The sequence below is a fragment of the Pelobates fuscus genome, chromosome 13, assembly GCF_036172605.1.
Source record: "Pelobates fuscus isolate aPelFus1 chromosome 13, aPelFus1.pri, whole genome shotgun sequence".
NCBI classification, from domain to species: Eukaryota; Metazoa; Chordata; class Amphibia; order Anura; family Pelobatidae; genus Pelobates; species Pelobates fuscus.
The window spans coordinates 94094187-94109239 of NC_086329.1; the positions used below are offsets into that span (position 1 = coordinate 94094187).

The window sequence follows — 15053 nt, forward strand, 5'->3', positions numbered from 1 at the left end:
GTCCAGTGTTAATTAACAGAACAGATACATTGGAATTCACAATAATTTGCGGTAGGACTTGAAACATCCTGAGAAAGTCTCTGATAATATTTATATGTATATTAAAATATGCATGTTGTCGTTCATTAGAAAATCAGAAAGGGGGACAATTATTTTAGTTTACAATTTCAATTTTCTAAAGGCTACAAAGTCAGGACAATAACCTTGTGACCAGATTAACATTAATTAAAGATTAACACGACCTTTTTGGCCAACACGTCACATGATAGACAGGAGAACAAAACACAGAAAAAGCTTAATTAAAAAAAAAACAAAAAAAAAAAAAAACATATAAATCAGTTAATTCATTTTAACAGAGGGAGCACATTTACAGTTACATAAAAAAAAGTTATTTTCTGTTCTATACAAAACAAGCACGGACTTGTAAACACTCCCAACATTTTGGCAATTAAATAAACAGATCTAATTTCATGTTAAAATTATATTTAAAAAAAACCCACACATATTTTAATCTCTTTCTTTAAAACGTGTGTGTTGGGGGCAGACATATCCCAAAATCGGGCTAGGAATCGGATAAGGTAGGAGTCACGTGATGTACATGATGCATGTATGTCACACAAGAGAATGGATGTACCGAGACTCGGTTTACCGTAAATTACACCTTATTTTCTTGTGTTCTTAAAGGGTTTGTTTGCTCCAACATTAATCCAGCAGCAAAAGTAGGTGAACCACCACGAGTCTTCAAAACTGTCCGTCACAACCGTAAATACACAGTTGATAACCATGTGCATTAACCACATACATTTATATCTATATACACCATTTTTCGAACACTGGTGGGTGGGGGTTAGACATTCTTCAGACATGTCTAGTGGTTTCCATTCCATGATGTCTTCTTTCAGAAATGTATAAAAGCCACCCAAAAAATGTCATGCCCCACCATCTGCCCCTTGGTTGTAGGGACAGTTTCACCAATGTCTTGAATCTACCAGCTCTGGGCGAAGGCTAATCTTCTTTAGTGTCTCATAACCCACAACGATGACAATGGTGGAAGGTGTGGCTGAAATGATGCGGGCGGAAAGACCTTTAGTTAGACCCCATGGTCCTTCTTCTGCCATCAGTTGTTTGAAGGTGCCAATAATGGAACTTTTGCCTTCAACCTAAAATAAATGAGTAACAGAGTGAGATAAAACTCGTCAAAACCATGCCAGCCCAATCTTAACCGGAGAGAACACTTCTTTATAAAGATACTAATGGCAATATATTACGAGTCCTTCCATATGTTCTGTTGCAAATTTAATCTGAATTGTTTCTAAAACCGGCACATTAACATTTAGATTTATCATACAAACAGTGGTTCTTGGTGAGTTGTTGAAGAGCAACAAGAGTTCCAGGTTCTTCCAACTATTCCCTAACAATCTCTTGGTAGTATCCAATCCTAGGAGGCCAGTTCTGAAAGACTCCTTTAAGAAGACTATTACTTTCATGCTTAAGATGAATCAGAAAAGGATTTATTGTTTGGTTTTAAAAGAAACGCTGCTTTGACTTGTATGTAATCACAGCAGCCAGGAGGTCTAGAGAAGTCAATTAGAGTATATTATAAACTTGATTGAGTGGCTGTTATATGTGCTGGTTGAGAAACATGTTCTCTAACCCTCTATTGGTATATTATTTGTCTTACCCCAGTCTTATAAAATGTACAAATAGAACATTTAAACTATTCTAAAAGTAGTACTCAGCCAGTTACCTGCACACGCGCTCTTATAACATCCATTGGGTTGGTAATGGTGGATGCTGTAGCTGCCGCCAGTGGTCCGGATATGGCTTGGAGAAGGAGGTGTGGGCAATCATTTGGCGACAGGCGAGACAATTGTTCTACGAGAAATAGTAGCATACAGTAAATTACAATGGACACTACACCCAACGGTACCTTAATTATGGTATCGATTTCTCTATTTCCTTAGCAAAAAAAACAAAAACAAACACCAATTACATAACTTTGTCAGAGCAACTAGCTTCCCACAACACACTCGGTAGATATAGCTGCAATATAACATCTGACAACCACTAACTGTAGACGTACTAAGGCAGAATAAAACTGTATTTCCATGTTTATTAAAGGAACACGGTAGGGTCAGGAATAAACATATATTCCTGACCCTTTAGTGTTATAAACACACTATCTAGCCCCCATGGCCCCCCTAAAATTAGTACAAATCTTACTTTTATTCCAGCCTGCTGCTGGTTCTGACACTGATCTGTCTGCTTGGCTGACATCATCAGAAGTGTTTATTAAAGCCAATTACAATGCTTTCACATGGGAGAGCATTGAATTGTCTGAGAGTGTCAAGGAAACAGATCATGGGCAGAGCGGGCACAAGGCAAACACATTGAATCAATGCATCTCTATGAGGAAAGTTCTGTGTCTCTGCGCAGAGGGTGGAGACACTGAATGTCAGTCACACTGTGCAGCACTGCCCCAGAAGCACCTGGTAGCTATATGAGGAGCGGCCAGTGGAGGTATCCCTAAGTGGTAATGTAAACTAGGGATCGACCGATATTGATTTTTGAGAGCCGATACCGATAATCTGTGAACTTTCAGGCTGATGGCCGATATTCTGGACATTTACCGTTTTGAAAAAAGAAACAATTTCTACACAAATATACTGTTAACTGAACATGTTTATTTAATTATTTTTTTGCAAATTTTTTTTTTAAGTGGTAAATGCACAAAATATACAGGTCAGTCAGAGTTGTTTTCAAGAATATTTAGTGTTCCCCCCCCCCCCCCCCCTCCCATCCCTGCGTGTTCCTCTCCCCTCACCTCCCTCCCTGTCCTTTAGTGTCAACCCCCGTTGCCCCTTTGTGGTCCTCTCCGTCTCTTAGTGGTCCCCTCCCCACCCATTAGTGTTTCTCTCTCCATCCCTGCCCTTTAGTGTGTCTCCCCCTCAGTTGTCCTGGTGTGCCTCATGACCTCTTGTAGTGTGGCCGCACAGAGCGAACCGCGGTACAGGAGCTTCAGTTTTCTGTACCCGGCCTGACTGAGAGGAAGTGCCTGGTAGGGGGAGCGCTGTGCGCTTTGTTCCTGCCGGTCACTCGATTTGTTGTGCCTTCATAGCTTTATGGACGCGCCGGCCCTGCATGCACTGGGCCACCACCGCCTTTCACATTATGGGCAATATCCGTATCAATAGTGGGCGAAACCAATATTTGTCAAAATCCGGAATTTCGGCCGATAATATCAGGCAAACCGATAATCGGTCGATCCTTAATGTAAACACTGCAAATTCTATGTAAAGACCATGTTTACTGCAAAAAGCCTGAAGGGAATGATTATAATCGTTACACATTAAGCTGTAGTTGTTCTAGTTCCTGTATAGTGTCCCTTTTTTTTTTTCTTCAAATGTTTATATAGCTGACTTGTATACAGTATCTCTAACGTTCGTGGGATTTTAGTTTGCTACCAAACACTTTATACTATTCCCACAAAACAGTCTAAATCAGGGGTGGCCAAAATATACACCCATGAGATATTTAAAATTACAGCTTCCATAACGTTTGCCATGCTAAAGGTTGGCGAAAACACCACGGGCATTTTTGTTCTACAATATCTGGGGATCTACCAATTGGTCACCATCTAGTCTGAATCATAAAACATCATTCACTAAAGGGTGAATTGTTAGTGAAATTCAAAACATAGGGCACAATAGTTTTTTTGGGGAAAAAATGGATTTATTTTGACTTGCAATTCACCCTTTAGCAGGTAACTCTAGGTTTGGTTTTCAGGCATTATCTGCCCAGTAGAGATAAGTCTACTTGCATTTTCTGTTACGGGTACAGAGAAAATTACATTTTCTGCTAAGGATGGTTCTCTTCCTTGCTCCAAAAACAGCTACTGAAGCATATACATTTATACTAGTTTTTGGTAGTGAAAGAGGTAAAGCTATTCATGTTAATTGGGTGAGCAGAAAACGTCAAGAGGAGTGTTTGATTTACATGTTATGCCAGGTACTATCTTGACCATCTGGAATAAAATGTTAATATAAAAAAAAAAGTAATATTTTAAATACTTAAGGTCCACATGATGGTCTATGCGGTGATGCAGTGTAGGGCTTTAATGAGCAGTCACGGCATAGACCGTCATGCAGTACAGGTACCAGCAGGGGTAAATGCCTGTGGGTACAAAAGAACCTCTGGTATCTTTCGACCCCTATCAGCTGAGATCAGACTTAGAGGCCCCCAACTGCAGTGCTCACTTGCAAACAGAGCATAGCTCAATCAGGAATTTAAATGGCAATGCTTTCCTATGGGGAAGGCCTAATGTACTCACCTCCATGCGCCATAGGTCCCCGCCCCCCCCCCCCCCAATCAGATGAGGTGGACTGTGACCCAGTACCGAGGGACATTGGCGCTGGAATCAGGTAAGTGATTGAAGGGTTATTTAACCATTTACAAAGTGGTGAGTAGGTGCGGCTAGTGTTACATCTTTGTATTCCTAACACCAATATGTTCATTTAAAGGACCACTCTAGTGCCAGGAAAACACTCGTTTTCCTGGCACTAGAGTGCCCTGAGGGTGCCCCCACCCTCAGGGACCCACTCCTGCCCGGCTCTGGAAAGGGGTAAAAACTTACCTTTTCCCAGCGCTGGGCGGAGAGATCTCCTCCTGCTCTCCTCCTCTTCTCCTCCCCGTCGGCTGAATGCGCACGCGCGGCAAGAGCTGCGCGCGCATTCAGCCGGTCACATAGGAAAGCATTCTCAATGCTTTCCTATGGACGCTGGCGTGCTCTCACTGTGAAAATCACAGTGAGAAGCACGCAAGCGCCTCTAGCGGCTGTCAATGAGACAGCCACTAGAGGACATAGGGGGAAGGCTTAACCCATTCACAAACATAGCAGTTTCTCTGAAACTGCTATGTTTATGAAAAAATGGGTTAACCCTAGAAGGACCTGGCACCCAGACCACCTCATTAAGCTGAAGTGGTCTGGGTGCCTAGAGTGGTCCTTTAAGATAATTTTATTACAATAGGACACATGAAATGACACTTATGTAAATCAGGACAAATTAATTCATTTTGAATTACTTTTCTTAAGCTGCACTAATTATGCACACATAATTATTGCCCAAACTGTTTAAAAAGGTTTTGTTTTTCATTTTTTGTTGTTGCATTCATGTGTATTGTATTTCTAATCGATGAGAATTTATAAATGTATAGGTCACATCAAATTACAGTGCTTTTTTGTTCCTTACTAAAACAGTATATAATAGGTGTTGCTACAGTAAATGAGAGATGGAAATTGCGAATGAACACACACACACAGCAAAAATTGCTTTGGGCCTTAAAGGGATAGTAGAGTGCGTGGAATACAGAGCTGTATTATTGTATCATTTACTTACCTGATCCCAACGCCGATGTTTCTGCGCGCTGGATCACGGCTCTGCCTCCTCCAACATGCCTCAACAAGCAGGCCATATGGAGCATTAGACCATAAAAGAAATCACTGAATCAATGCTTTCCTATGTGGAAACAGCGGACGCTGGTTGTCCTCACGCAGAGCGCGAGGACATCCAGCGTCAGTTACCGGACAAAAAGTCCGTTAGGATCCAGGAAGCACCTTCTGGTAGACAGCCACTGTGGACAGACTTAGAGCTGCAATGTAAAGATTGCAGCTTATCTGGAACTATAATGTATTACAATGCAGCACTAAGTGCAATAGGGACAGTGCACCCAATGAGCTGAAGTGGTCTGGATGCTTATAATGTCCTTTTAAGTGAAAAAACAACAGATTAAAGGACCACTCTAGGCACCCAGACCACTTCAGCTTAATGAAGTGGTCTGGGTGCCAGGTCCTTCTAGGGTTAACCCATTTTTTCATAAACATAGCAGTTTCAGAGAAACTGCTATGTTTATGAATGGGTTAAGCCTTCCCCTATTTCCTCTAGTGGCTGTCTCACTGACAGCCGCTAGAGGCGCTTGCGTGATTCTCACTGTGAAAATCACAGTGAGAGCACGCGAGCGTCCATAGGAAAGCATTATGAATGCTTTCCTATGTGACCGGCTGAATGCGCGCGCAGCTCTTGCCGCGCGTGCGCATTCAGCCGACGGGGAGGAGAAGAGGAGGATCGGAGGAGGAGAGCTCTCCGCCCACCGCTGGAAAAAGGTAAGTTTTAAACACTTTCCCCTTTCCAGAGCCGGGCGGGAGGGGGTCCCTGAGGGTGGGGGCACCCTCAGGGCACTCTAGTGCCAGGAAAACGAGTATGTTTTCCTGGCACTAGAGTGGTCCTTTAAGTTTGTTCCTTTAATGGGTTAAACTAAAATGGCAATTTGTTAATAATTGAGCTGTGAAAAAACGACTGAGGGTTTCGCTTTAAACCACAACTTCTCTGAAGTTAAATTCAACATGTAGATATTCTTGCTAACCTACCTGCATAAAAGTGGTAGAAGGGCCACCATACCGCACTGTTCGGGATGTAGGTGAGAAGAGAAGCAATGTAACCTCTGTAGAATCCTCTCAGCCCATCGGCTTTGCAGATCTGAACAATAATATCCTTGGTCTGGCCAAAAGCCAATGTCTGCTTGCGTTCTGCCACGCGAATCCGAAACCGTCCCATGCTTTCTCCTTTTCTCTGCATCATGAGGTGCTGCGATATCACATCGATGGGAACTGTGATGCTTTGTGCCACCAGAGATGCAGAGCCTCCCGCCACCAGGGACTTTACTGTGTTGTTGCTGCTGTATCCAGACACATACTTCCGGGTGAGTTCGTAGGTGGTCACATAGCATTGTCCAGAGATCAGGGTAAAAGTGTTTACCAGGAAACCCCTGTAAAATCCAGCAAGTCCCTCTGACCGTAGTATTTTCACAAAGGCATCAAATGTCCCATTGTAGAGACTTTTCCCCTTCTGCACCTGCAGGCGAGTCCGGATGAGAGTGAAGGGGTAGACACTCACCCGGATAGCCATAGTCATGCAGACACCAAAGACATAGAACTTTTTCTTGTCTAGATGCTCCCATTCTATAATCTGGATGTTCCGTTTATCCTCCATGGCTCTAGAAGGCCCAGGGATGAGGTGAACCTTCCGCCTGCAGCGAGATAAGATTTTACATTATTCTTCATTAAAAATTCAATACTCATTCTAAAAATTGCACAGTAAACAAAGAGAGACTTGAGATACATACACGGATCAGCCACATCTGAAGGAGCTTTTAGCAGAAGACAGGGGTCAGTTACGTAGCAAACTACGTTTCACTGTGTATTGTGACACCTTTCTGTAATGGGCAGCATTATGTTTTCAGCAATTTGAGATAGAGGGGCTCCTCTGATTGGACCAGATGGGCTAGCTTTCGCTCCCCACATGCATTAACGAGCCTTTGGTGCCCTAATACCAGTTGTCCTTCCTTGCACCACGCTTGGTAGGAGGTACCAGCTACTGCATACTGGGAACACCCCCATAAGACTTGCAGTTTTGGAGATGCTCTGACCCAGATGTTTAGGCATTACTATTTGGCCTATGTCAAAGTAACTCAGATCTGTTCGCTTGCCTATTTTACTGCTTTCAAAACATGAAATTCAAGAACTGACTACACTTCCAGTCCAATATATCCCACCCCTTGACATGGTGCCATTGTAACGATATAATCAATGTTATTCACTTCACCTGTCTGTGGTTTTAATGTTGTGAATGGTCAGTGTGTGTTCGGTTCTCTGTCAATCCAATATTCCTGCTCATTAATTATCCAAGGAACACGAGAAGTCCTTGGTGGTGCAGTGGTTCTCACAACCATTCCTTGATTCAGGTATTAACCAAACCACTTTCTAAGGGCATATTGAATAATAACTATGGAAGCCTGTGGTCCCCTGCAGACTAATGAAAAATATTACAAAACACATGCACGCATAGTACTTTAATGCTACCAATAGAGGTCAGGCTCCTTACAGATCTTTTTGCAAGTTAAAACTTAAAGTAGATTTCTAATTACACCACACCTAACTCGAGCTTAAAACCTGCTTGATCTCAGAACAAACACTCCAATAGATATGGGAAGTTAACGAACAAGAGAAACAGGTTTTTACTTTTTATGCATTAAAGTAACTGCATTTAGACTGAGTAAGGAGAGAAGTGTCACCTTAAAGTATGGTGATCACATGTGCTTCCAGTAAATACTCATTTTATTGAAGGCTTTGTGTAACAACGTGCCCAACTTGTTCTTCCCCTGCATGTCTGGTTAGTCATGCAGGGCTCCAGGGCAATGGATTCGTTATGTATACTTGAAACACACGTTGCACAAGATCTAAATTAGCTAAAACATATTCCATCGGGTTCTATGAAATGTTGTTTGATTTAAATAGGAAATGATAAAACGATAACAGCAAGTTTGAGTTTCACACAGCATTACGCTCAAGATGTTATCTGCTGCCTCTTAGACACTTGGAATTTTTCATCATATAGCTCTTTAAAACTACTATGGTAACCAGACCAACTATAGCTAAATGTAGCTGTTCTGGTGTGTATAGCATGTCCCTAAAGGAATTTTAATGTAAACACTGCCTTTCAGAGAAAAAGATAGTGTTTACATTGTTGCCTAGGGACACCTCCAGTGGCAGTCACTAAGACTACCACTAGAGTTGCTTCCTGGGTCAGTGCTGCACAATGTACATTCAATGCATCGTTATGAGAAGATACGGATTAGTGCTGGTTTTGCTGTGCATGTGCAATAGCCTCCCAATGCTTTCCTAAGAGAATTTGATTGGGTGAGAGTCAATTCTGATGATCTCAGCCAAGGTGGCAGAGCAGCACCGGAGGAATCACACGACGTGGAAAAAAAAAAGGTGATTTTTTTTATTCCTTTTAAGGGGGAAGGGGAGGTGGGGGCAGCCATCTAACATGGGTTTTTAACACTATAGGGTTAGGAATACACGTTTGTACGCCTGACCCCATAGTTTTCCTTTAAAAGTGTTAATCAGTTTAGAGTTACACCTTTCTAATGCTACGGATATTAACAGTATGCAGTAAACTTATCCTAGCTTTGATAATGCAGAAAATGTAGAACCTGTTTTACCACATAAAAAAAAATAAAAAAAAATCTAATTTTCTAAAGAATGTCTGTCATGGCAAAACTGGTAGGAGAACTAACTAAATTGTTGCTCAATTAAAATAAATAAATAAATATATATTTCAAAAAACATGATCCTGGATGCGATCACACTTGACAGCAATTCATCTTGCTCAATAAGTTTATGCCCCTGTGCTTTCAGACAGATAAGCATGTCAACGTTTCGGACCTCCCCCCGGTAATGTCTCATAACAGCTGCTAATTATAAAGTGCACAATATTTATAAAAAGGTCAAAATATGATAGGTGCAAAATGCAACAACCGGGAAACTCGGGTTACTATAGTGACCGAGATAAGCAAATAAAAAAAAAGTGTGTACCACAAAAAACTTCCCCACAGAAACACCCTGTGACAATAAGGCCCTTGCTTGTCTGTTACAGAAGGCGTAGTAATTCAGGAACGGTATTACCCGTGGGTTTCTTTTGCTAACCTGCACAGTTAACCGCTAACACCCGGTACTTTGATTCTTTGATCCACCGGCAATGCAGGATATACTGCACTGATAGCTACGGTTCCTATAGGATATTCTATCTAGTCCAATGACAATTCCCTATAAATAACTACTCTATAGAGGACGACAAACCGCAATATACCTGGATGCCTCAGGAGACACACAAGCTACTTCTTATTAAATCACAAACACACTTTATATACAGAATATATAGCAGTTCACAAACAGTGACCAATCAGGGAAATGAGAGACCCAGGAGGACATTAAATAAATTTGAACATGGTAAACCTCAAACAATATAGATCCTAATATAACACAGCTAATTAAATTACAGGTACATCAAATGACAGGTAATGTTATTAAAATGATCAAACCCTAATTAACAGAAGATATTAGGTACAGGTAGGTAATTCCAGACATGGGGAAACAATAAATCTAATTAACAGACCCCACTTGGTCTCCCTAATTGTGTACAGAGGGTGTGCCTGCAAAGGGGGTTAACCATCAACCATTGTCTCTGATTCATTTACTGGGACACAATGTAACCCTGGAGAGACAGCTTTACCTCTAGAATTATGCTTTGCACATATAGCAATAGGGGAACATGGCTATGGTCACTGGCATCTTTGGCAAAACATGGGACAACGTTACAGTCCTGTTCGTCACATGCCCCAATAAGAATAAGCGATCCCAGTGGAGAGAGAGAAATGCTCCACAGTCACAGTAAATGCTATCACATGAACGATACTTTCATTTAAAACAAACGTTTACAAAACATTATTAAGGTACACGTCTGTGAGGGTTATACCCTGCAAGGTCGCCCCAGGCACACTTGCTAGTTCCCCTCGGGATTACTAGCTTACTTTACCAAAACATATTATCATACAAATATAACTGGAGGCCAAAAATAGAGAAGAGTATCCGGTCACCTAGCCTAAACACTGAAACGTAACCAATGTATCTATATATTGAGACCATCGTCAAATGATACTAATCAGGCAATAGTGTTTAAAAGAGAGACTGCACTCGTTGACGAACATTATGATAAAAGTTAGACTATATGAAAGCACTGTTTGGGTGATGGCATTTACAGTGACGGTGGGGCTTTTCTCTCTCTGCACTGGGAACGCGTATTCTTATTGGGGTGGTACACTGTTTTTGGTTGCTTTAGTAGCCTGAGTCTTTGAGTTGTTGCATTTAGTGTGTAAGTTACTATCCTATTTACACTTTTCTCGTATTTTGACATTTCGATCTATATAGATTGTGCACTTCATAATTAGCAGTTCAGGAGGTCCAAACCGCTGACATGCTTATCTGTCTGAAATACAAAGTATATTTTTCACTTTTGTGAAGACCCGTGAGGTCTTTTTTCTACTTAGATGTTCTATCCATCTGGTGGGTGTTCTCAAATGTCATTGTTTACCACTTACCAGGGAGTGAATTATGTCACAGATCTGCCCTGGTAATCTAGTAAGTGTCCTACTGACACAAGTCCCCCCTTTAGAGCTATATAAGGGTTTGGGGCATGGTTGTAGGATTGCTACATTTTATCTGCAGGTAAATAACCTCACACCCCAGGATGAGCAAGGACCATAAACTGCACGTTTCCTCTGTAAGGTCAGTGACTCTCTGTCGTATCTGAACTTTGCCCTGAAGGAAGATTCTAAGATAACCTGAATCCAACTATTAAGGGGTCTGTCCAAATACAATAGGCGCTAATTGGCAGGGACATAATGTGTAACAATGACAGTAAAAACCAAACATGCAGACATGCTTCAATCCTGATTTTAATAGGGAGAAATACCATTTATAGGCTGGATTTTTGATGATAAATAGGAATGTTATTTTAACAGGCATATCCTGTTTTAGAACACGATGCACAGCGGGGCGGAGCCTGACAGCAGAGGCAAGCAGACGCAAGATTCAGGAGCTCCGAGAAAAAACTGAGAAAATAAACTTAAGAAACGGCTGATAATACCCCCAATAACCACTGACTGAAAGCGGGAACCCCTTAAGCCCTAATGGGACGCAAACACAAAAAAACAGTTGCCGGACAAACGAGCTCCAGGACTCACAACAGGGGATATGTGGCGGCAAGCTTGCGGCCCGAGCGGATCCAATATGGCAGCGCTCCACGGAGGCTGCTCGGATTTCTCAGACGACTGCTCAGAGGGAGCTGAAGATGAATGCCACCTAGCCCCAGACCCAATGCCGAGGGCAAAACCCAACAAACCAAGGAAGGACCCAGACGCCGACCTGGTAACCACCGGGGTGTTAAAGACCCTACTAGCGGACCTACAAACAAACATCCTTGCGGATGTCACCCCACTAAGGGGAGAGCTGAAGGGCCTGACAGGCCGCATTACTGTATTGGAGGAATCATCCCAAGAACAGCAGCGCACTATCGCCTCACTGCAAAACGACATGCGGGACCTGCGCAACCAAAATATGCTGTATGAACGGCGCTTCGCAGCCCAGGAAGACGCAAGACGGAGACTCAATATAAAGGTCAGGGGAATCCCAGAGGCTGACCTACCGCACCCGATCAAACGTCTGCTGACCACCATACTGCCCACAGACCAAGCCAAGGCCGTCATGCCCACGGTTCTCTTCCGGATCCCAAAGCCCGCTGGGGCTCCAGACGTGGCCACAAGGGACAATATACTTTCCTTTAAAAACGGGACTGACAAATCGACGGTCCTCACAGCCGTCCGGGGTAAAGCCCCCATCCAGTTTGAAAATGCTAAATTAACCTTCTACGCCGACCTGTCCAGCGGCACTCTGGCGTGGCGCAGGTCACTGCGGCCTCTCACCTCCACACTCCAGCGCAACAACATACCGTATCGCTGGCGGTCCTCACACTTGCTCCTGGTACAACATGGCGAAAAAACACACCCAATATACAGCATACAAGACGCAGCGGCCCTTCTGCGAACTCTAGGTCTATCTCAGGATTCACTCCCACAAGCGGGACCCGGTGCCCCCACCACCCCGACCCACAGCTGGGATCCAGCAAACACTGCCCCATTCAGACCGCGGAGCACCACACCGGTCACCTATGCCTCAGTGACCACATAAATGGAGCAGAAGGGCGCATTATCCAAGCTCAGCAACATCACGACCTGCCTACATGGAACTACCGAGAAAGAGAGCACTGCGCTGGGGCGCCACCAATCCCCGCCAGGCATCGGCTGATGATATCAATCATCAGGACCTTGAGGACTATTCTTATCTCATCTCCTTTTTATCTCTCATTATGTACGCCAGCACTTGAAACAGGACTCTTGCCTGGAGAACCACGGGGGACCTTGTCGCTCCGTTTAGCATGTTTGGGTTTGCTCACCTGCAGTATTACGCACATAGCCACTGTTTGTTTAATGATCATTTAATCTACCAATACTTAATGCTTAAAAGGCACATAACTGTCTTTTTTTTTTTTTCGTTCTTCTCCTCCTCCCCTCCCTCCCCCCCCCTTTTTTAATTTTATTATTTTTTCCTTTTGCAGTTGGTAAAAGAGTCAGCAGGGGCTTAGATAGACCCCAGATACTCTAACACATATCCAACAGTAAAGCACAGCAGCTTTATACACTCTTTAACCTGCGCTGTGATTGCATTATAAAAGTCACACACAGCACTCAGCCATTGTAATGAATGAAGCTGAAATAGCTGCCTCCTGGGACTGTAACTCCCACTAATCTTGGGCCGAACTGGATCTTTACACTGCTAACACTTAACACTAACCTCTACATTACTCTAACATACTACACTATATATATATATATATATATATATATATATACACACACTATTACCATTTACACTAACCTAGATATGTAATGTAATTTATATAACAGCAATGTGTGTTTATGGGAAAATAATCCAATGTCTGTGTTCTGGTCACATTTATTATTAACTATTATGATGCATCCAGAACCTTTTTCATGGCATTTTATTTCCCATCATAGAGGTATCATCGTTATGTACCCATGAATATACAACGGGTTTTGAACAAACAATATTTTAGCATGAACTCGGTCAGCCATACACACAGATCACTGTACCTTACCAGTGTGTGCTATCAGCAGCCTAGACACCCCGGGAAGGCCATGCTCAGCAGGTCACTGTGGAGCCATGTTGGAGATTTGGAGAATTAATACTCGAAAAGTGACTTCTGGCATCTGATAGAAAGAGATGAAAATGATTAATTAGACCTTAAATGCTGCAGATATAAGTAACCAACGATCTCATTTTGTCAATCATGGAGACACTGATAAATGAAGCAGGGTAGGCGTGTATCTTTATTGTATAATCTACATTTAATATTAACTAAACTAGCTATAATACAAGGTTACCAATAGTTTGACACATTATACAAACAGCTTAGTAACTGCCAGCAGGGCGATACAGAAAGGAGATGCCGGATCTATAAGGAAATTAACTATAGATGTAGCATTTTGGCAAACCCTCTCTACTAAAGTCGCCTTAATCATTTATTTGAGATGTTTCTCTTGTCATTATCTTGCCTACCAGTCCTTGTGATCCTCCCATCCCTCTGTTAACCACTTCCCTGCCAGTCCCTGTGATTCTCCAATCCCTCTGTTAACCCCTTCCCTGCCAGCCCCATGCCATCCTCCCACCCTCTGTTAACCCCTTCCCTGCCATCCTCCCACCCTCTGTTAACCCCTTCCCTGCCATCCTCCCACCCTCTGTTAACCCCTTCCCTGCCAGTCCCTGTGATCCTCCCACCCTGTTAACCCCCTCCCTGCCATCCTCCCACCCTCTGTTAACCCCTTCCCTGCCATCCTCCCATCCCTCTGTTAACTCCTTCCCTGCCAGTCCCTATGATCCTCCCACCCTCTGTTAACCTCGTCCCTGCCATCCTCCCACCCTATGTTAACCTCTTCCCTGCCATCCTCCAACCCTCTGTTAACCCCTTCCCTGCCGGTCCCTGTGATCCTCCCACCCTCTGTTAACCCCTTCCCTGCCAGTCCCTGTGATCCTCCCACCCTCTGTTAACCTCTTCCCTGCCAGTCCCTGTGATCCTCCCACCCTCTGTTAACCTCTTCCCTGCCAGTCCCTGTGATCCTCACACCCTCTGTTAACCCCTTCCCTGCCATCCTCTGTTAACCCCTTTCCTGCCAGTCCCTGCCACCCTCTGTTAACCCCTTCCCTGCCAGTCCCAGCCATCCTCCCATCCCTCTGTTAACCCCCTTCCCTGCCAAGTCCCTGTGATCCTGCCAGTGTTAGCAGCACAGAGAGCCCCCCATGCTCTGGATTTGGTGTCCCCCCTGTCAGTACCTCTGTGGATCCCTCAGACAAGCCCCAATCCGGGTCACTGCTGGTCTCTGCCGGGGACACCTTCCTTCCACCACCTGCCTCACTGTACCGGAAGTCGGGGGCCTGATCCCTAGCAGCCAATGGCGGGCCAGGGACGTCACGCGGGGGGCGGGGCTTCTCTTAAAGGGCCCTCTGAGGTCATTGCCTTGCA

At 43.7% G+C, this 15053-nt stretch overlaps 1 protein-coding gene across 1 annotated transcript; it reads right to left on the minus strand.

The window, feature by feature from the left end:
- Positions 1-320: 320 nt before the first annotated feature.
- SLC25A44 (solute carrier family 25 member 44) lies at positions 321-14951 on the minus strand. The gene is made up of 5 exons (XM_063440126.1): positions 14864-14951; positions 13632-13743; positions 6425-7083; positions 1748-1875; positions 321-1160 (listed from the first exon to the last, which is right to left on the minus strand). The coding sequence occupies exons 3-5, from the start codon at positions 7044-7046 to the stop codon at positions 969-971; spliced, it is 942 nt and encodes a 313-aa protein (XP_063296196.1). The 5' UTR covers positions 7047-7083; positions 13632-13743; positions 14864-14951; the 3' UTR covers positions 321-968.
- Between the last annotated feature and the right edge of the window lie 102 nt (positions 14952-15053).